At 37.6% G+C, this 22,986-nt stretch overlaps 1 protein-coding gene across 2 annotated transcripts; it reads left to right on the plus strand.

Annotated features, from left to right (window-relative positions):
• The first annotated feature begins 4,381 nt into the window (after positions 1-4,381).
• Positions 4,382-20,608, plus strand: LOC116134568 (regulator of nonsense transcripts UPF3-like). 2 transcript variants are annotated; one of them, XM_031420245.1, is made up of 13 exons: positions 4,382-4,757; positions 6,386-6,492; positions 6,788-6,883; positions 6,964-7,083; positions 7,236-7,315; positions 7,662-7,775; positions 17,090-17,234; positions 17,670-17,743; positions 18,133-18,577; positions 18,799-18,897; positions 19,139-19,263; positions 19,368-19,419; positions 19,838-20,608. In XM_031420245.1, the coding sequence occupies exons 1-12, from the start codon at positions 4,618-4,620 to the stop codon at positions 19,404-19,406; spliced, it is 1,584 nt and encodes a 527-aa protein (XP_031276105.1). In that variant the 5' UTR covers positions 4,382-4,617; the 3' UTR covers positions 19,407-19,419; positions 19,838-20,608. The 2 variants fall into 2 exon arrangements, with proteins under 2 accessions (XP_031276105.1, XP_031276106.1); XM_031420246.1 differs by having other exon boundaries at positions 6,985-7,083.
• The last annotated feature ends 2,378 nt before the right edge of the window (positions 20,609-22,986 follow it).

Consider the following 22,986-nt stretch of genomic DNA (forward strand, 5'->3'; position numbering starts at 1 on the left):
ACTTGCTTGTGTCTCATAATTGACTTTAATACAAATCTCAACATCATGGCCAGTAATTCCTAACAAGTATGCTTTAATTTTGTAAGCTGGGCACTACATACTTTTTGACAGAATTTACATTTCCATTTATTCCCTTGGAGCTCCTCAACATGCTCTCAAATTTTATCTTTTTTTGTACCATATTGATTTGAGTCTGCATTTACAAGAACATAAAAGAGAACCACAAGTAAATAAAAGGGTAGTGATATGAATCAATTTGTTTAAAATAAGAGTAGCATTTGCATAAATCAATTTGTTTAAATTTAATGTAAGTAGTATATATTTAGCTAATAAGTTAAAATGAAGTTACTGTAAATTAAGGTGGTTTTAACTTTTAATTAAGATCTCTTACAACATATATAACCGACACTGCTGCATAGAAGCTAGAAAGCAAGAGATCAAGTCATGGCTGCTTTAGGAATCTCTAGTGGTTCTTATCAAGATTTGACCTTAACCACACTTTGACATTCAATCATTCAAGTTTTTGTTACAAATCTTCAGATCATTGTACTGCAACTACCGATATTAAACCGTCAAGATTGTTATTACTAAATGAGAAATCAATGAAATGGAAGCGAACCCCAAAGTTTTCCTTAAAAAAAATCAGTTTAGTGCCGAGCACTTGAAATTGAGAATAATTGTAACGCCCACATCAAGGTACGTAACTTGATTTATGCCCTAATACATTTAGTTGAATTTTACTAGAGTTATCTTGAACAAGTGTGAAAAAAATTCCTTAAAACTTCACTAGGGGTAAAATGGTCATTTAACTCTTAATTAGTTGAAAGTGTGGGGAGTGAAAAGAAGTAGAATTACATGGAGAATGCAATGGAAAAGAGGAAATTATTGTAATTGACTAAGGGACATTGATGGAATTTCATAGAAAGTGCAAAGGCAAAATGGGAATACGTGCTTATATTATTTGATATAAGGTTTCATTTGAAGAAACCCTAACCAAAATGCAGCCCTTGTTCATGCCATATTCTCCCCATTTTCTCTCAATTTTCTTCACTAAAATTCAAAGGGAAATCATAAGATTTGGCTTGGATTTTCATAGATTTTCAATCCTAAAGCATCCTAAGGTAAGATTCTAGCAAAAGGAGTGTGATAAACTTTAAAGTTTTAAATTCTTATGGTTTTTATATGATCTAGGTCCAAAAGGAAGAGATTTAGAGCAAAAGGGAAGTGATCTCACATATTCAAGGTAAGTAAACCTAGTTTGAACCTTAATTTGAGCAAGACTTGTGTTGAATGAATTATTGCATGTTTGCATGTTTGGACGCGATGATATGAGAGAATTATTAGCTATTTTTTATGTTTAATGATGTGTAATTTCCAGTCATGAGAAGTAGTGTATGGTTATGTGATGATTTGGTGAAGTTATGGAAGAATTAGTGATGAAATTTTTTAAGTGTAGAGAAATGTTGAAAATGGACAGGTTTGATGCTATAATTATTGAGTTTTTGGCTCACAATTTGGTGGAATTAGAGAGCTTTGGAAGTGTAGCAAACATGGTAGTTGCATGTGCACATGAAGTGTTTGATGAAAATCTAAAGAGAACTAGCTAGAGAGAGAAGAGTAGCATAGCGGGTTTACTTACTGAGCAATTAGTGCTCACCCCGTTGTTTTTAATGTTTTTGCAGACAGTAGGAGAGATGCAGTCGAATGGAGCATCAAGAATCGGAAGGATCTGGCAACACTGTCGAGTTTATTTGTAAGTAATTTTGTTAACGTACAATTTTGTATATAAAGAAAAATTAGTTATAGACCCATTATTTTATACTCATCTACATGTATATTTTCTTAATATATAGATTTTAGTGAGTTTTACTGTTTATTTTACGAGTATGCTAGCTAGAGAGAGAAAGCATTACAATAAACCTTCATTTACCATAGGAAAGAAATTTCAACTCAGTGATGTGAATGTGATTGAAGCTCAACAGTTTGATAGGGATACTCTTAGTGCTATATTTGATGTTGCACGTGAAATGGACAAGATTGAGAAGAATTCAACTGGAAGCCAAATACTTAAGGGTTACTTAATGGCTACTCTGTTTTATGAGCCTTCTACTAGAACTAGGCTTTCATTTGAGTCTGCTATGAAACGGTTAGATGAAAAACTCTAGATATTGAACAAGCCCTATGTTAAAAGTATCAAGGTATTTAGTCACTTCTACTATAGCTAGATATTAACATAATTCCAATTCCTATAATTGAATTCCTCATTACGAGATTTAAGTTTTATAAAATTAGTTTGATCTAAGATTTAGACTAATTTTTATCATTTACTAGACTGAAGCTGTGTCAACATCAATAAACAACTAGCTTTTGATCATCCTTTGCTAAAAAATCATAAAATCCAGGTTAGAGCATTTCAAGTTAATTACTTAATTTGAAATTTCTCTTCTTCTTCTTTTTCAGTTTCAGTTTCAGTTTCACTCTTTGCAATGTGTTGTAGTAATTTCACACTCACAAGCATTTCATCAAACATGTTTCAAACAAATCCATCAATCCACCAATATAACAAATCCATCAATCCATTAGCCCCCCCTACTACTACTACTCACACACCAACACAAATACAAGCAATCAACCAACATAAGAGATTTAAAGAAAAGAGAAGAAGTGTGTACCTTGAAGTCTTACTCTTGGGCTTGAAGCTTGGAAAAGAGAGTTAAAAAGAAAGAAAGACTAAAGAGAAGAGAAGAAGAGATTAAGATTTAAGAGATGAAGAAAGCTAGAAAAGAAGATTTGACGAAGAGCTGAACTGCCAAAGACTTCAAAGGGAAGAGAACTGCCAGATACGTAGAACCAAGGATGAAGATGAGAAAAGAGAGTTTGAGTAATTTGAATCAAACCCACCCCCAAAACGATGTCGTTTTGGGGTGTTCAATTAATTTTTTTTTTCAAAAATTCGCAAATAATTCGTGAATTATACAAACTGGTTCAATTATACATGAATAATTCGGCGACCCCTTATAAAATACGTTTATACGCGAATTATACATCCAACCATATAATTCGCATATAAAACACGTATTTACTAACTAGGATTTTGTGTAGCTTAAAGTATCAATCCAACCACTCATATATAAAGTGACAAAAATAACCCTCCTCTGCGATCAGACTTCATTTAATTTTATTCATCAACATGTATCTAATCGACTCAATTACGATATATTATTCTAACATATCAATTGTTGGTTTGTCTAATGCATTTGATATTGTGAAGGGTATTATATACTATCTTGCTACGTAAAAGCTCATTTAATCTGCGTTGAGTTGAGTCTACCTCTTATCTATCTCATTGTTGATAACTTGATATTAGGTTGTATTACAAGGGTATTTTCATCACTTCCAGACAATTAATGGTTGTATGCGATATTAATCTGCATGTTTGGCTTAATATTTTTATCCCTATTCTGGATCCTATTCTCCAAATAATGTTTGGCACACTATTCCAGAAATATTACCCTATAAAATAATAAAAATTAAAAAAAATAAAAAAAAAAATAAAAATAAAAAAAAACTAAAAAAAATATAAAAAAAAAAAAAAAAAAAAAAATAAAAAAAACATAACAAAAAAATAAAACCAAAGACAAAAAAAAAAAAAATAAAAAAAAAAAAAAAAAAAAAAAAACAAAAATAAAAAGAAAAACAAAAAAGAAAAAATATCAAACAAAATAAACCAAAAATAAAAAAGGAAAAGGCAAGAAATGGCCAAAAAAGAAAAAAAAAAAAAAGGCAAAAAATGACCAAAAAAGACAGAAAAAGAAAAACAAAATAAAAAAAAAAAAAAAAAACGAAGACAATAAAAAAAAGTAAAAAAAACAAAAAAAAAAAAGAAAAAAAAAGAAAATGGAAAGAAAAAGAAAAAAAAGAAGAGAAAAAAAACAAAAAAAAAAAAAATATAAAATAAAAAAAATATTAAAACAAAATCAAAAAAAAAAGGAAAAAAAAAAAAAAAAAAAAAAATAAAAAAAAAAAAAAAAATTAAAATAATAAAAAAAAAAGAAAAAATAAAAAAAATTAAAAAAAATACACAAAATTTAAAAAAAAAAAACAAAAAAATAAATATAAAATAACCAAAAACTAACCAAAAAAAAATATAAAAAAAAATAAAAAAAACATACTAAATAATATAAAAATTATAAAAAAATAAAATAAAAAAAAATATAAAATTCAAAAAAAAAAAAAAAATAAGGGTTATTTTTCAGCCAATTTCTCCCACTGTAAAATATAAAAGTGCAAACTTTAAAGAGAACAGTTAATTTTCCAAAAAGAAAATAATATTTATATATAAAAAATCACACAATGCAATCTTCATTTACCCTTACTTACATCACTCACTCTACATTTTTTGTTTCTTTTCTCTTTCTTTGAATTGCATGGACCCTTTACTTTCCAAATTCAAAATCAGGGGTCGAAATTTCAGCCGATCGGTGCATTAAAGCCTGAACCGCCATGTAATTTCACCCCGATTTTCGTCTGTTCATACAAATTTTTGAAGCCAAACGGAAATTAGGCAACATAGTGTAGGGTTTGTTGATTTTTAGGGTTTTTAAAGAAGGGTTTGTAATGAAGGGGCCGTTGGATCGAACCAAGGTGGTGGTTCGAAGCTTGCCGCCTGCGATTACGCAAGCCATGTTTATTGAACAAATCGATGGAGTGTTTGCTGGACTTTATAACTGGGTGTCGTTTCGGCAAGGGAAGACCAGGTTAGGGTTTCTTTTGTTTTGTGATATTTCGTTGAATTTCGCGCTAGATTTTTGGGGTTTTTGGTGAATTTTGGGTTTGTTGCTGATTTTTTGTGGTTTAGCTAATTGGAAAGCTTGTTGGTGCTTGTTTTTTGCTTCAGCTAATGGCATATTGTATAGTTTTGAGTTATACTTGTTGATGGTTTTATTTTAATTTAGTTGATTATTTTCATGTTATGTGCCAGAGCGGGAACATGCAAATACAGATAAGTTTAGGCTTGTACGGGATTGAGTGGATGCGCTTCACATATTTTTGTACTTCTTTTGTTTGGAGACATTTTTGGTTGATTATTAGCTTTCTGTGTTATTTAGTCTGTGGGGACTGTAGGAGGGTGAATGCATGTGGGTTGTGGAAGCTCGAGTTCAATTGGCCTAGTTCTAGGAGGGTGTTGTGGAATTTGTTTTTGTCGAGTACAGGAATTGGGATGTTAAAAGGTGGTTATAGTGTTAAAAAATGGGTTAAAGTTGTTTATAACTTCAGGGTGTAAGGATATTGCTGTCTCTAAGGTATAGCATGCGTCATCCAGTAATATTAGCTGGAGGAGTGAACAGATGGCACTATCGAAGCCAGCCGCACAAATGGGTTAGGCCTTTATTAACAAGTGTATAATGATAGGTTTGATATGATAAGTTGGTAAGACAGGAGATTGGCTGATCTTTCGGAAGGAATATCAATTAATGTGAGGAAATCTGTTGTATTACTCATTTATACCCTATTTGCTTGATTGGTTGGCTTTATAACTTCAGGGTGTAAGGATATTGCTGTCTTTAAGGTATATCATGCATCGTCCAGTAAAACTAGCTGGAGGAGTGCACAGATGGCGCTGATTGAAACTATCTGCTCAAAGGGGAATAGGCCTTTATTAACAAGTGTATAATGATAGGTTTGAGATGATAAGTGGGAAACACAGGATTATCAATTAATGTGAGGAAATTTGTTATATTATTCATTTATACCCTATTGCTTTATCTGTTGGCTTTTATGTTTGGTGATGCCATGTGCTTGGAGATAATAAATTTACCTTTAAATTATAAAGTTGATTTTGTAATTATATTTGGAGTGATTACATAGCTGTCAAATGTGCCTTAATTGGGATAAGCCATTTTATCACTTTGTTGTTGGGATGCACTATTGGTGGGAGTGAATTAGACTTATCTATTTTATGTACTTGTAACTTTTAACTAAGTATATTTGTTTCTATAGAAAAGGTGGAGACCAACTTTTCTTTAATTTAGGGTGTTTTATGCCCTCGTACATTTTATGTATTTGATTGTAACGTGATTGGTTACTCACTGGTCTTGGGAAGCTTCGTTTTTCTTTATGTGATTGATATGCTTTTTAGCTGTTTTAATGACTGAACATCACTTTTATATTTTTCCCCATCTCTCATCATTTCATTGCTAAAAGAATCAAATTATGTCACTGTTCCTTGTTTGGACTACGATGTATGCTTTCATGGGAGCATTTTGTAGAGTATACTCTTTCATGTGGATTATTATGTTTTTTTTTTTTATTTGGTTAACTTCATAGTCGTATACAGGTTCTCTGAGTAGTGAATGATACTATGTTTCTAAAAATTATTTTGCAGTCAGAAGCACCAATCTTGCTCTAGAGCCTACATTGACTTCAAGAGGCCCGAATACGTTCTTGAGTTTGCTGACTTATTTAATGGGCATGTCTTTGTTAATGAGAAAGGTAATTATTGTCAAAATTTTTGTAGAGATTGATTAGGCTCTACTGTATACCTAGAAGTGTTATGATTTTCTTTGTATTCAAGAAATGTATTTAGTTCATATAAGAATGAAGGTCACTCCATATATTAATAGCTTGGAAAGTCTTTAATCTCCTGTATGCTTGAAGAGCTTAATCAAGGGCTTCTTGTGTTATTTTTTATTTTTGTTTCTTATCATTGATCTCCTTCCAGCAAGGAACTTTATCAGACCAAATGTTAGATGTGGTATTTTTTTAGTAATATTGGTTCATATCTCAGGTGCTCAGTTTAAAGCCATTGTTGAGTATGCTTCTTCCCAACGCGTTCCAAAGCAATGGTCTAAAAAGGATGGTCGTGAAGGGACCATACTTAAGGGTATAACTTAACTTTTTTGCAATTAAAGCTTAATAGCTGCATTGATTATGCCATCTTTCTCCTTATTATATAAATATAAGTATTTCTTGGTGAACATCTAGATCCTGAGTATTTGGAGTTCCTTGAATTTATTGCGAAGCCTGTTGAGAATCTTCCTAGTGCAGAAATACAATTGGAGAGAAAAGAAGCTGAACGAGCTGGTGAGTCACATAGATCCTAGTTATATGCATGTAGCAACTTTGTCATAGAAATAAAAAGAAAAAGAAGAAGAAAAAGAAGAAATTTGCAGTATAATTAGAATGAGAATGCCATTTAGTGTAAGTTAATTGATATTATGTCTTGCCTTTTGCAGGTGCAGCAAAAGAAGCTCCAATAGTTACACCTTTGATGGATTTTGTACGACAGAAAAGGGCTGCTAAGGCTGCACCTCGGGTATTGTTGCTATTTTGAAGTAGAGGAAGAGTTTCAATCAGTCTAAAGAAATTAAACATGATCGGCATTTTCATGCTACTGCATCAAATATAACACAAGTGTGTTGTGTTACCAAACTAAGATTTCTTTCCTGGTCTGGTGCTTTTTTGGTTGTTTACTAGTTTTTGTTTGTATTTTTGTTGCCACCTTTTCTTTCCACTCCTCTACCCCCACCCTCTCTCTCTCTCTCTCTCTCTCTCTTTTGTGGTGTTGACCTCTTAGTTGGAACCCAAGGTCTTAACCGCACAATCTACTTTTGTTACTTTGTATAACCTGTGTAATTTTATTTTTCTTTTGTCGGTGACAGAGATTATTGTCCAATGGAAAACTGAGCAGAAGAGCTGGTGGATCATCAAGCAGAAGTCCAGGTTCAGGTTCATCCAAACGTGGTTTTGAAAAGAAAAGGAGTTCCACCACAATGGTATTTATGTTTCCAAATTACTTTCTTTTATGAAAGTGAACTTATTTGTGTTTGTGTGTAAGCATTATCTTTTCTATTTTAAATAACAGTTACAATGTTGAATGCAGTCCACAATGGTAAATAACTGTTCTCTCACATTGCTTTGAGATATATGCTATAGTAAGTTTGTTATTACATTCATGCTATGGCTATGTGATAATATTTGAGATTCTTTATCTTTGGAACTTTTAGATAGCTATGCACTGAATCATACAAATTAGGGAGAAATTCACCCCTGAGCTACCAAAAATTGTAAGTTGCTCGTGTTTAGCTTGTAATTGATTTGTTGAAAGGCTGGTTTAAACTTTCTCTTGCCTTAAATGAGTCAAGCACAGATATAACGCTATGCACATAACTTTCGTTAGTGACTTTTGGGCATAATGCTGCTTGATTCTGTTAGGCTCAATAAATGATTGTTTGTCTCTAGTTGTGCTTTCTGTCATCTACGTCTTATCTTACATTTGTTGTTCATTAATTGGAGGTGGTAGTGACTAGATTTATGGCTTTAATGTTGCTGTTTATGCTGATTTTAGGACCCTTAGAATGTGCTGAGCTCAATAATTGACTTATAAATGTGTAGCCTTACTGTGAGCAGCTTGTTCACTGCTTTGTAGATCCTTTTTTAGCTATGAGTATGCTCAGTTTCTTATTAAAACAAATCTAATTAATATGAGAAGGCTCCAGGAACTCATAGTGCCCCTCATGAGTCCGAAAAGCTGTTTAGCTATTCTCTTTCCTTGACTTTGATCTGATAGTACCCGGATTTTGATCCAATTTAGTAAAAATTGTAGCTCCCGCAGTTCATCCTATAATTCTTCGATTGAGGGAATGGGACATATCCGGGATCGTGAGGTTGTTCAAGGCACGGTAGTCCACACAAAAGCGCCAGCTCCCGTCTTTCTTCTTCACTAGCAAATAGGACTAGAAAAAGGACTGGTACTGGGCTGTATTAATCCGCGATAATCTCCCTAAACTAATCTCCGATTTTATTTTTCTGGAATAAGGATATTTAGTAGGACGTATGTTAGGGGGTCTGGCCCCCTCCTGGAGGATTATGGCATGGTCTGTGGGTCTTTTGGAGGTAGTTGGTAGGTGGGTTAAAGATTGGCTGAATTCTTCCACCACTTCCAAGGCTCCGGGTCCATCTGTTCCACTTCTGTAACATCTTTGCTCTCAATGGCACAGAACTCAACTACATATCTAGCTCCTGTGTTTGTACAGATTTCAGCATGGCTTGGAGTGATACCACGGTTTTTACTAACGAAGGATCTCCCTTAATGTGCCTTCCTCCTTCTGGGCGAATGCATAGTAGGCTTTTCCAGTTAGCACACACGTCTCCGAGAGTGCTCAGCCACGCAACCCCAATACAACATCAGCTCCACCTAATTCAAAGGAAAAAAATCTTGTTGTATCTCTATCCCTGTATCTTCAACGCAAATTTTCTGCAAATTCCTCTCCTTAATCGTGAAATCGTTTCCCACCATGACTCCAAAAGCCTTCCCCTTCTCCGCACTCAAACCAACCGTGTACCAATCATGTGAAATAAAATTGTGGGAACCACTGTCAACAAGCACAATACCTCCTCTGTTCCCAATATCCTCTGAGCTTAGAGTCTTGTCTGAGGTCATCCCCACGATGGAGTTCATAGACAGAGCAAGGGATTACCTTCTGAGGTGGGTTCATCGTCAACCTCCTGCTTTACCTCTTCTTTTCTAGATCTTCTTCTTCTTCCACAATAACAAAACCTGTAGAGACTTGTTTTTACAGCCATGGTTAGGGCCAAACTTCTCATCACAACGAAAAACACAACCTCTCTCACGTTATATGGATGTCGGCCTTGTTAGTCGACGAAATCCATCATTTCTGAATGGTGTGGGTCCCCCTTCCACGGGTTTTCCCCCCCTTTCCCAGCTTCGATTTTGCATATCACCCCATAAGGTTTCTGCGTTTTTCGTCGCGGGTGTTCCACCATTTTGGTGGCTGTGGCTAAATCTGGATTTGACGAAACTCGGTGGTAGAGTCTGATTTTGGGTCTGGTTGGTCTGGTTATGCGTTTGGGATGGGAAGTTCTATTAATTTTGGGTCGGGTCTTTTCTAAGACCCAATTCTTTCTTCAATACAATGGGCCTGCTCAATAATTGCATTAATGTTTTGGGCCTGCACAATCTCAAATCAGCCCGCAATTCCTCCTTCAACATTTGAAAAATACCCATGAGGAGGTCTCTCCAACCTCACGCAAAGGAGTTGACAGTGCCTCAAATGTGTCCTAAACTCAGTCACAGTCCCTGTTCGTTTTAGAGCTACCAGAGCCTCGTAGGCTGTCCCATGGTGCGAAGGCCTGAAGCGTTCGACTAGCACTGTCTTGAACAAGCTCCACGAGAGTATCGGTGCTCGGGTATCAACCCACTGATACCAGTTCAACGCACGTCCTCATGCAAACAGTCGCTGCATCCACCTTCTCCTTTCTTGGAATTTGTTCATTAGAATATCTTCCGGCTCTAAAGTCCACCCTAGGATTTTCGCCATTGAACACAGGTAGTTCCAGTTTTTTCCCTTTACGGTCCTCTTTGATATTTTCGTTTCCCTTCAATCGATCAAGGTTATTAGATCCTTTCGGTGTCTCATCTCCTTTTTCCGTGTTCTACTTTCGTCCTTCATCTCTACTTCTCGTCCATTCCCGTAGCTCAAGGAGGTACTCCTTGATGCTACCCATTTCTCTTTCATGTTACCATCTCCTTCTCATTCCGTTAACTCTTTGCTCCATTTTTGCTTTACCATACCCAAATGCTGGCTCTGATACCAAATTGATGGGACCCCAACAAAAGCAATCAAGAAAATACACACAAAGAGTACCCAGAAAGTCAGGAACAAAACTGAAACAACACTTGATAAAATAATTGAAGATTACAAGAGATCTGTCAATCCCCCTCACTTCAACACAAACAAAATAACAAGGAAAGAAAGTCCTGCAATTCGAGGAGCTAGGGGCTTCCATTGGCAACTCTTTTAGAAAATCGTAATATCAATTCTTATTAACTGCCTTAATATGCTAATGCCCTTACCCATATTCCTTCCACGTACTCTACTGCCATGTGTATTTCCTCCAACGAATCCTACTGGCGTAACAACTTTTAGAGAGCACCTTTAGTGTTGCTTCACACGTCTCACACCCTTCTGCCCTTGTGCCCCTTGTATTGATAGACCTTGTTGATAGGGGATCTTATACCTCACTTAACAACTTTTAGAGAGCACCTTTAGTGTTGCTTCACACGTCTCACACCCTTCTGCCCTTGTGCCCCTTGTATTGATAGACCTTGTTGATAGGGGGCTTATCAATACCCCCTCCTTGGAGAACCACCTTGTCCTCAAGGTGGAAGAGAGGAAATTGTTGATTGATGAGGTCATATGCTTCCCAGGTGGCTTCAAACGAGGGTAGGGTCTGCCATTTTATAAGCACCTCTTTAGTACCATCCAATAAAGAGCGGACTGCTAAAACTGATTCTGGCTGGACCATGAGTTCCAAATCTTTGGTGAGGCATTGAGGAAGAGGCTGGATTGGAACGGAGCTGTGTAGGCGACCCTTGAGCTGAGACACATGGAAAACTGGGTGTATGCGAGCAGTTGAAGGCAAATTCAGTCAATATGCAACCTGTCCAATTCGTTCTATGACTGGAAAAGGACCATAAAAACGAGGGCTTAGTTTCTCATTGTGTTTTGTGGCCAAGGATTTAAATCTATAAGGCTGGAGTTTCAGAAACACATGATCCCCCAGCTGAAAAGTTACATCTCGGCGGTGTAGATCCACATTCTCTTTCATGTGCCCTTGAGCAACGGATAAATTCTGTTTAAGCTCTTCCAATATGGAGTTACGCTCGGACATCTGTTGATTCACTGCTTCTACCGCAGACGAACAATCGGTGAACTTGAGTAGAGTAGGAGGATCCCTGCCGTAGAGAGCCTTGAAAGGGGTCATCCGAGTGGAACTGTGGTATGTTGTATTGTACCAAAATTCTGCCCACGAAAGCCAACGGGACCAATGCTTGGGTTTGGAGCTACAAAAACACCGCAAGTAGGTCTCTACACATCTATTGACTACCTCTGTTTGACCATCTGTTTGTGGGTGGTAGGTGGAACTGAATTTCAGTGTAATACCTGATGCCTTGAAGAGTTCTTGCCAGAATTGGCTAATAAAGATCCTGTCTCAATCGACTTAGGGAAACCATGGAGCCTTACAATTTCTGATACAAAAAGGGCTGCCACCTCTTTGGCATTGTAGGGATGGCATAGAAGGATGAAGTGACCATATTTGGTGAGTCTATTGACTACTACTAGAATGGTATCGTGGCCCCAAGACTTAGGTAGCCCTCCAATGAAATCCATGCTAATATCCTCAAAAACTTGAGTGGGAATGGGTAGGGCCTGGAGAAGGCCGGCTGGTTTAAGGGCTGAGTGTTTATTGAGTTGACAAACAGTGCATCGCTTCACAAATTCTTGGACATCCCTCTTGATCCCTTCCCAAAAAACAAGGCTGGCCACTCTTTTATACGTGCGAAAGAACCCCGAATGCCCGCCACTTGGGCTACCATGGAACTCCTCAAGCAACTTGGGAATGAACTTGGAACTTTTTGGAAGAACAATCCTGTTTTTGTAAAGTAGGCAGCCTTTTCGGAGTTGGTAGTGGGGTCTGCTGGTAGGGTCGAACAACAGATCCTGCATAATGAGTTGCAGCTTCGGTTCCTGTTGAGCTTCAAAAGCTAATTCATCAAAGTCTGAAAAATGGGTCACGGATATCGCAGTTAGCTCACTTACCTCCTCTTTTCGGGATGATGCATCTGCCACTTGATTGGATGATCCTGGTTGGTAGTGAATTTCGAAAGAAAACCCCATAAGTTTTGAAATCCACTTCTGCTGTTCTGGAGTTTTTACCCGCTGGTCCGTTAAAAATTGAAGGCTACGCTGATCCGTCCTAACAATGAACTTACACCCAATGAGATAGTGACTCCATTTGTGAACAGCGAATACTATTGCCATGATTTCTCGTTCATACACCGATTTCTGTTTTGCTTGACAAGAAAAAGCCTTACTAGGAAGGCAATTGGGCGTGATTTCTGGACTAAAATAGCCCCCATTCCTTGCCCTGAGGCATCGGTATGTACTTCGAATGGTAAGTCGAAATCAGGAATAGCGAGCACCAGAATTGTTGTCATTGCTGTTTTGAGGGCGTCAAATGCCTTTTGAGTAGTTTCAGTCCATGTGAAAGAATCCTTCCGAAGAAGTTGTGTTAATGGTTGTGCAATTAGTCCATACCCCTTGACAAAACGACGGTAGTAGCCCGCTAGTCCCAAGAATCCCCTCAACCCTTTTATAGTGCGGGGTGCTGGCCAAGAAAACATCAAATCAATCTTCTGCGGTTCAGCTTCCACCCCTTTTGCTAAGATCAGATGGCCTAAGTATTCAAGTTTCGGTTGCGCAAATAAACACTTTTTGCTGTTGACAACTAACTCATTTACCTTGAGAATCTGAAAAACTTGACGGAGGTGTTCCAAATGGGAGTGCAAATCTGGACTGTAAATAAGTATATTGTCAAAGAAAACTAGGACAAACTTTCTTAAAACTGGCTTGAAGATGCTGTTCATTAAGGCCTGAAAAGTAGAAGGCGCGTTCGTCAATCCGAAAGGCATTACCAGGAACTCATAGTGCCCCTCATGAGTCCGAAAAGCTGTCTTAGCTATGTCTTCTTCCTTGACTTTGATCTGATAGTACCCGGATTTTAGATCCAATTTAGTAAAAATTGTAGCTCCCGCCAGTTCATCCTATAATTCTTCGATTGAGGGAATGGGACACTTATCCGGGATCGTGAGGTTGTTCAAGGCACGGTAGTCCACACAAAAGCGCCAGCTCCCGTCTTTCTTCTTCACTAGCAAATTAGGACTAGAAAAAGGACTGGTACTGGGCTGTATTAATCCTGCGATCAACATCTCCCTAACTAATCTCTCGATTTTATTTTTCTGGATATAAGGATATTTATAGGGACGTATGTTAGGGGGTCTGGCCCCCTCCTGGAGGATTATGGCATGGTCTGTGGGTCTTTTGGGAGGTAGTTTGGTAGGTGGGTTAAAGACTTGGCTGAATTCTTCCACCACTTCCAAGGCTCCCGGGTCCATCTGTTCCACTTCTGTAACATCTTTGCTCTCAATGGCACAGAACTCAACTACATATCTAGCTCCTGTGTTTTGTACAGATTTCAGCATGGCTTGGAGTGATACCACGGTTTTTACTAACGAAGGATCTCCCCTTAATGTGACCTTCCTTCCTTCTCGGGCGAATGCCATAGTCAGGCTTTTCCAGTTAGCACACACGTCTCCGAGAGTGCTCAGCCACGCAACCCCCAATACAACATCAGCTCCACCTAATTCAAAAGGAAAAAAATCTTGTTGTATCTCTATCCCCTGTATCTTCAACGCAAATTTTCTGCAAATTCCCTCTCCCTTAATCGTGAAATCGTTTCCCACCATGACTCCAAAAGCCTTCCCCTTCTCCGCACTCAAACCCAACCTGTGTACCAAATCATGTGAAATAAAATTGTGGGAAGCCCCACTGTCAACAAGCACAATTACCTCCTCTGTTCCCAATAATCCTCTGAGCTTAAGAGTCTTGTCTGAGGTCATCCCCACGATGGAGTTCATAGACAGAGCAAGCGGATTACCTTCTGAGGTGGGTTCATCGTCAACCTCCTGCTTTACCTCTTCTTTTTCTAGATCTTCTTCTTCTTCCCACAATAACAAAACCTGTAGAGACTTGTTTTTACAGCCATGGTTAGGGCCAAACTTCTCATCACAACGAAAACACAATCCTCTCTCACGTTTATACTGGATGTCGGCCTTTGTTAGTCGACGAAATCCATCATTTCTGAATGGTGTGGGTCCCCCTTCCACGGGTTTTCCCCCCCTTTCCCAGCTTCGATTTTGCAATCTCACCCCCATAAGGTTTCTGCGTTTTTCGTCGCGGTGTTCCACCCATTTTGGTGGCTGTGGCTTAAATCTGGATTTGACGAAACTCGGTGGTAGAAGTCTGATTTTTGGGTCTGGTTGGTCTGGTTATGCGTTTGGGATGGGTAAGTTCTATTAATTTTGGGTCGGGTCTTTTCTAAGACCCAATTTCTTTCTTCAATACAATGGGCCTGCTCAATTAATTGCATTAATGTTTTGGGCCTGCACAATCTCAAATCAGCCCGCAATTCCTCCTTCAACCCATTTGAAAAAATACCCATGAGGAGGTCTTCTCCAACCTCACGCAAAGGAGTTGACAGTGCCTCAAATTGTTCCCTAAACTCAGTCACAGTCCCTGTTCGTTTTAGAGCTACCAGAGCCTCGTAGGCTGTCCCATGGTGCGAAGGCCTGAAGCGTTCGACTAGCACTGTCTTGAACAAGCTCCACGAGAGTATCGGTGCTCGGGTATCAACCCACTGATACCAGTTCAACGCACGTCCCTCCATGCAAACAGTCGCTGCATCCACCTTCTCCTCTTCTTGGAATTTGTTCATCTAGAAATATCTTCCGGCTCTAAAAGTCCACCCTAGAGGATTTTCGCCATTGAACACAGGTAGTTCCAGTTTTTTCCCTTTACGGTCCTCTTTGATATTTTCGTTTCCCTTCAATCGATCAAGGTTATTAGATCCTTTCGGTGTCTCATCTCCTTTTTCCGTGTTCTTACTTTCGTCCTTCTCATCTCTACTTCTCGTCCATTCCCGTAGCTCAAGGAGGTACTCCTTGATGCTACCCATTTCTTCTTTCATGTTACCCATCTCCTTCTCAATTCCGTTAACTCTTTGCTCCATTTTTGCTTTTACCATTACCCAAATGCTGGCTCTGATACCAAATTGATGGGACCCCAACAAAAGCAATCAAGAAAATCACACACAGAGTACCCAGAAAGTCAGGAAACAAACTGTAAACCAACACTTTTGATAAAATAATTGAAGATTACAAGAGATCTGTCAATCCCCAATCACTCTCAACACAAACAAAATAACAAGGAAAGAAAGTCCTAGCAATTCGAGGAGCTAGGGGCTTCCATTGGCAACTCTTTTAGAAAAATCAGTATATCCAATTCTTATTCTAACTGCCTTAATATGCTAATGCCCTTTACCCATATTCCTTCCACGTACTCTACTGCCATGTGTATTTCCTCCAACTGAATCCTACTGGCGTAACAACTTTTAGAGAGCACCTTTAGTGTTGCTTCACACGTCTCACACCCTTCTGCCCTTGTGCCCCTTGTATTGATAGACCTTGTTGATAGGGGACTTATCATAATGCTATGCACATAACTTTCGTTAGTGACTTTTGGGCATAATGCTGCTTGATTCTGTTAGGCTCAATAAATGATTGTTTGTCTCTAGTTGTGCTTTCTGTCATCTACGTCTTATCTTACATTTGTTGTTCATTAATTGGAGGTGGTAGTGACTTGATTTATGGCTTTAATGTTGCTGTTTATGCTGATTTTAGGACCCTTAGAATGTGCTGAGCTCAATAATTGACTTATACATGTGTAGCCTTACTGTGAGCAGCTTGTTCACTGCTTTGTAGATCCTTTTTTAGCTATGAGTATGCTCAGTTTCTTATTAAAACAAATCTAATTAATATTGGTTGGTAACTATTTTTGGTAATCCTTTGTCCATATGCAAGGAAACCACTGGAAATCTAATCTTTATATACTTGCTTTACGTTTTTCTTTTTTAAGCATTTATTAATTTGGATATTAGACCTAGAAGTCTAAACTTAAGACATAATTTTCCCAGCATGAGTTGAGGTTAAAACTTAAGCATTCTGTACCCTTTTTTTAAGTTTAAGTTGAAACTTGAAGATAAGCTTGACCAACAAGTCTTTCCTCAGGCTGAGCTTGAGCTCCTTCTGAGTGGATGAAATTGGCTTGTTTACAACCATAACAAACTAAAAATAAGAAAAGCATGAAGTAGTACTCTGGTTCACGACAGAAATTATGATACCCTGGTGTTTGTCATGCTTTGTGGCATGTTTAACTTGGAATAAACTTTAAATATTATTCTTGTAATGTAATTTAGTCTTTTCATTGGTTGATGCTCAAATATGTTTGCTAAGTCCAAAAGGCAGGAGTAAGATACATGCTGTTGTCTTGTCCAGCTTGGAGTTATGGGGTCCGTGGTTTGATCCTTTGATTCTCTTTCCGTTTTCTGACCTGATGGGATGTCAAAAATTATCTGGTTTATTGATAAAATTTCTCTGTCGTGTGGACAGTATGTTTTAAGGGACTCTGCAAAACACTCAAGTGGCAACGACAAGTCGAATTACATTGTGGTTCGCAAGCAAGATGATCAGCAGGGTCTTGATAAACTTGTCACTTCAGCTTCTGCAACTGGAAGTAGTGTACTGGAGGAAAGTGGTATGGCCAAGGCACTAAATTTGAAATGTTCACTAATGTTGTGATTCTTCTTTCTTTTGTTTTTTTTGAACATTGTTATTATTTATACATACATGTGAAGATTTAGGCTTTCTCACTTGAATTGCATATTAGTTGCTTGATGATGGTGCTCGAATTTTGGATTATTTTTAATTTATGTGGTCTTTTACTGCTTGTCTTAGTTTTCTGTTATAGTTTACTTGATCTGGTTTGCATGAAGCAAAATATTTTGTTTTGGATTTATTATTGAAGAAGAAAATATGCAAATTTTGTGCTGACACTCTTTAAGACCATCATACTTCTTAAAATGATTGTTGTTTTTGTGTAGTGTGAATATTTAGTTTTTCCTCTGTTTTTTATATTCTCGATCTGGCTTTATTTTTTAAGTCTCGTTAACCTTTAATGCTTTTATATCAGGAATTTCTGGTAACACCAAATCTGGAAAAAAGAAAATCCTGCTTCTGAAAGGGGAAGAACGAGATATTTCTCTTGTGAGCCTTTCTTCCTTGTATTCATTTCCATTTGGTCTTCAGGCTAACTCTTCATCTGACAGGGTGCTTAAAGCGGGCCTACTTTCTTGTTCCGATGGATATCGTGGTCAAAATCTGGTCTAAAATTTCCAGTATCTGATTTAGTTGACTATACCAGTTAATACCTTAATGATACAAATCCCAAACTGTTGTCAGTTTTGAAATCTTTAGGACAGTCTAAAATTTAGGTAGAAGTGTGGGTAACGGGTAATTTTATATATATTGAAATCTGGTGGGCTGTGTTTCAGTGGAAAGGTTTTTTCCATGGTGATCGTTTGCATGCTTGTGAATTCATCCATTTCTAGGCTGTGCAACTTCTGATCAGTTAACAATTACTTATACCTGTGCAGGTGCCTGGCAACATGTCACAGCAGCAGAGTGCAATGACTACAGTCAAAACTATACTTGGTTCACCTGCTTCAAAGCGGAGCCAGCGACGTGAAAGCAGTGGAAGAATGATCAGAAGCATACTTCTAAATAAGGATGCTCATCAAAGTCAATTTTCTGGTTTCCAGTCTGAACAACATATCCAAAATTCAAATATAGAAAAGGACAAACGACCTCCTCGACCACCGCATGTACCATTGGCGTTGAAGGATGTAAATGGAGTTCCTGATGAGAAGATTGTTCTGAATGATTTGCATAGTGAGAAACAGGAAAGACGTACCAGAAATAAGGACCGACCGGATCGTGGTGTTTGGACTGTTCGCCGTTCAGATGGATCATATGCAAGTGATGAGTCCTTGTCTTCATCTGCTTCTCAACCTTCACTTACAGCAGTAGATTCTTCAGAAGGTACGAAAATTATTTCCATAAGTCTGTTATCCTAGGTAGATTGCTTTGTGATTAAAAAACAGAATTGATTGGTTACTGCTTTGGCATATTACAAATACTGGGACATGTGTAGGCTAAAAAGACTGAAGTTTTGCATTTAGTAAACCAAGAAGTACTATGTGATGTATTTTATCTCGGAGCAGTTTCAGTTTATTCTGTTCTTTTTGAATATTATTTTCCAGGGAGTCTCGGAGATGTGAAAACTGAACAGTCAAATTTGAGGAGTGGAGAAGTTAAAACTGTTGGGAGTGGACGTGGCAGCCATTCTTCTTTAGACAATGGTAAGTTTTTTGTTTATGAAACTTCAGTATCTTTGGATGTCAATTGAATTTTTCTATGTTTGTGTGAACATACTGGTATCTGTTTTGTAGATAATTTACAATTCTTTTGTTTTTGAACTATGTTAATCATAGAGGTTGCTCCTGCCGTTCTCTCTCGCTCTGTCTTGCACACTCCAGTTTGTGTGTACGCATGAGCATGCGAAACTGGAATGAGATGACTTGAGTGCTTGATTTTATGCAGGCACCCATAGACATGTTGGCTGTCGAGGATCAACACATGTTGTTAAGGATGCTGATGGCTCGTCTGTTGTAAGTGAGGGAAAGCCTTCAAGAAGAGGTGGTGGTCCTGGCTATGGCTCCCATGAGGTAATTATACATTTTTTGGATATTTGATTTTGTGCCTAATTTTTCTGCTCATTTTTCATTAAATTTCTGCTATTTATATCCATGTTTATTTACTTAATTTGCAGAAACAAGTCTGGGTTCAGAAGTCAAGTTCAGGTTTTTAGTGTGTTTAAACTGGTAAGCCTGTATTCATTGGTACTGATTTCTTTTTGTCCCAGTATCTATTTGGTGCATTGAAATGGTCTTGGAATACAATGTGACATATACAACTAGTTTGAATTTCCTAGCTTTGTATATTCCAATTTTTGCAAATCAATGGAAAATGAACAGTTAATGTGGTTGTTTTAAAGTCTAAATAAAAATAAGTAACTGAATTTCTGGCATCATAGGAACGCTGAATGTTTATGGTTTCTCACTGTACATGTCCGTCCCATTTAGGCAATTTGATATCTCAAAAACTACCAATCCCTAATTTGATGACTTTGAATTTTGTGCATTGCTTTTTATTGACATTGCTAAATGTCTTTACTCTTTTTGCTAAGGCTTTCATCAAGAATGTTTATGTTGTGAGTTTTTTTATCTCATTGTTTTGCAGTGAATTGCTTAGTCACATGAAAATTTGGAGCATGCACCTGCTGTTTTGTGGAGGCTGTCTTGTTTTTGCTTAATGACATGACAAGGCATAGACAATGTTTAAGCAGTGAAACAGAGGAAAGGTTTAGTTGACCCAAAAGATTCCGATAGCAATGTAATTAATACATGGTGGATTGAAGAAAAATCCCAGCATTGGTCAAAATGGTGCCAGATAGGAGGAAAAACAAAAAGAATAGAGAGATCATCCCTATAGTCATATACAAAACCACAGTTTTCATCATAGCAAACCCTTAAACTGGGTTTCGCTGAAGGAGCTCTGGATAATCCTCATTCTTGCCATTGACTAAGTACCAGGATACACCGCCTTTACAGGTGGATTCTTCCTTAGCTGAAATGTGTATATATAAATGCAGACCAATGTTTAATGTCTGCTTACCATCGGTTTTTTATGTCTTGTTGAGCAGTCTATATACCATATGTGACTAGTGAGCATTTGTCAGTAGCTCCCATGGTAATTTTATAGGGTTTCATATATACAATGAAGTTGTGCTAATGAGAAAGAAAAGCCGGTGGCCTTTTGCCGAAACCAGCTTTTGCATGTTTTGAGTTTGTTTTGACTGATAGGCACCAGAGTGACTTAGATGATGAAAAAGAAGTTGTAAGTGAAGTTATAAGTTGAAAAGCTAATTGGGTCTGGTCTCCTTTGTTTTGTTTGTACTTTTAACAGTGTTTTGGCTGAAATTGAACACCATTTTTTGGTGCTTTTTGTACAGATGATGGTGCTGAACTTCTCAGCTGAGCTTAGTATTTGTTGCTGCTATCTGTTTCTCTCTTGTTACTTGTTAGTGTTTGTGTTGCAGTGGGTGTTTTCCTTTTCTTTTTTTTTTTTTTTTTTGGGTTGGTGAAAGCCTCGGGTTTTCCCATACCCAAAGGTATGACACTAATCCAGATCAAGGCTTGAGTAAGTATCTCTAGTCACAAGGTGCTTTTAGTGTGGTTCAAACTTCTGTTTTAAAACTCGGACCGGACCGGACCGGCTGGTTCGATCAGGAGTTGGCCTTTACTTCGGTTCGGGTTAATATAAAACCAGGAATGTTATTAAACCCGTTTTGGACCGGTAATGGACCGACGGAACAGTATAAAACCGTCGGTCCAACCGGCCTGGAGCTTAAAATGGTTAGCTATTTTTGGGTATCTAATCTAAAAAAATTCATATTCCTAATTAATAAACTAATTTGCAGCATCGTTTCATTCTCCATTTCATTTGAATAAAAAAACCAAATTGTATCTTCCATTTTCATCTTCTATTCTTCTTCACTTACTCTAAAAATCTACTGGTAAAGAAGAAGAAATAGGGGGAGGGGAAGGACGAAGAAAGAGAAGAGGAGACGAGAAAGAGTAAGGAAGAAGATTAGAAGAAAGAAAAGAGGAGATGAAGGGAAAGAGAAGAGGAGATAAAAATTATAGTAGAGGAAGAAGAAAGAGAGAAAGAGACGAAGAAGAAAGAGAGAGAGAGAGAGAAGAAAGAGGAAGAAGAAAGTGACGGGGAGTGATGGGGAGAGAGAGAAAAAAGGAGAAAGAAGAAAGTGATGGAGAGTGATGACCTGATGGGGAGAGAAAAAAAAAGGAGAAAGATGGAAGTGATGGGGAGAGAGAAAAATAATTAATAATAAAATCTGCAGGGTACATTTGTTTTATTTTAAACTTATAGGGGCTTATAAGTAAATTTTAAGGATGTATTTGTTGGTTTTGAAACTGATAACAATTAATGAAATTGTTTAAAGATATAACTGTTATATATCGGTCAGACCAACCGGTCCAGTAGGTTGGACTGGTTAACCTGCGAACCAACCTCTTGAACGGGTAAACGAACTATCCGATTTTTAAAACAATGGTTCAAAACCTTGACATTACAGGTAAAGTTCATCCCACTTGAGCTCAGATATCAGTTGGGCCACACCTCATGGTTTGCAGTGGGTGTTTTGTGAATGTTCACTTTTTGTGTTCCAAACTATTCTTGTCGAGGGCTGTCATTTACCTAAATTCTGGGAAAATACCTGATTGGATAATTGAATTAGGAAATTTTACGATATTGATTGATTGGATGTACGATATATTTGGATCATCGGATCATTGAACGAGGAAGTTGTATGATACTGGATGGAATGGATATGAGATACATTCAAAATATAATTGGATCATTAAATGAGGGAGCACTCTCTTGTTGTACAATAGTGTTGTCTATCTCTCTAACTTATAGTCACAACCCTTGCAATACCTAGTCCTGGGCGTTAGCCATTATGTAACAGTCCTAGTCCTGGGCGTTAGCCATTATGTAACATACTTTTCAAGTGGTTGCTGTGGAAATTAGACTACATTTGAAATTGGAACCCGTTGAATCTACAAATTTTGGCTAGTGATAACCAATGTTTTGAAAATCGGATTGGCCTTGACTCGGTCAAAGGCTTAGTTCTCAGGTTGACTGGTCCAACCGGTTAGTTGAACCGGTGATATCAGTAAGTCCAACATATTTGAAATCTCGCAAATACACCTTTACAAAATTTATTAGTCCTTACAGGTTTAAAATCCAACAAAAACACCCTTGGATCTGAGCAGGAAACCGCAAACCAAAATAGAATTATTTGTCAACCTTCTATTGGGTGAAGTAAAAGCCTTAATATATACCTTCCCATACTCGATTACTAGTATATAAGCCACAAGTTTATCCTTTTTCTCAACCCTGGATCTATTGTCTTTCTCTCATCTTTCAAACTCTTTCGACTCTCCCTGCCTCCACCACTGTTTCACCAACACCAACTTACCATTTACCACCATCAAAATTGTCGGATTTCGAAAAGAAGACATCCTTTCTCCTCCTCCTCCTCCTTCTTCTTCTTCTTCTTCTTCCCTTTTTTTTTTTTTTTTTTAATATATGTTTTCTTTTCTAGATATAGTTGTACTCAATATTTTAAAAGTTGACCCGGACAGATGACCGGGTCCTGGGTTGACCGGTTGAATCGATTTGACCGACGAGTCAGATCGATGACATCATTTTCTTGGTCTCATCACCCCATCAATGTTTTCTGTCTACTTCTCATTCTTTATCTCATTAGCTCATGAATCTCTCACCTCTCATATGATCGAAATGTG

Source organism: Pistacia vera, unplaced genomic scaffold (assembly GCF_008641045.1).
Source record: "Pistacia vera cultivar Batoury unplaced genomic scaffold, PisVer_v2 Contig29, whole genome shotgun sequence".
NCBI classification, from domain to species: Eukaryota; Viridiplantae; Streptophyta; class Magnoliopsida; order Sapindales; family Anacardiaceae; genus Pistacia; species Pistacia vera.

Coding starts and splice junctions, on each gene's coding strand:
- LOC116134568 (XM_031420245.1), top strand. CDS start 4,618: ATGAAGGGGCCGTTGGATCGAACCAAGGTGGTGGTTCGAAGCTTGCCG. Junction 7,776..17,089: donor AAAGGAGTTCCACCACAATG/GTATTTATGTTT, acceptor TCGTGTGGACAG/TATGTTTTAAGGGACTCTGC. Junction 17,235..17,669: donor TAGTGTACTGGAGGAAAGTG/GTATGGCCAAGG, acceptor CTTTTATATCAG/GAATTTCTGGTAACACCAAA.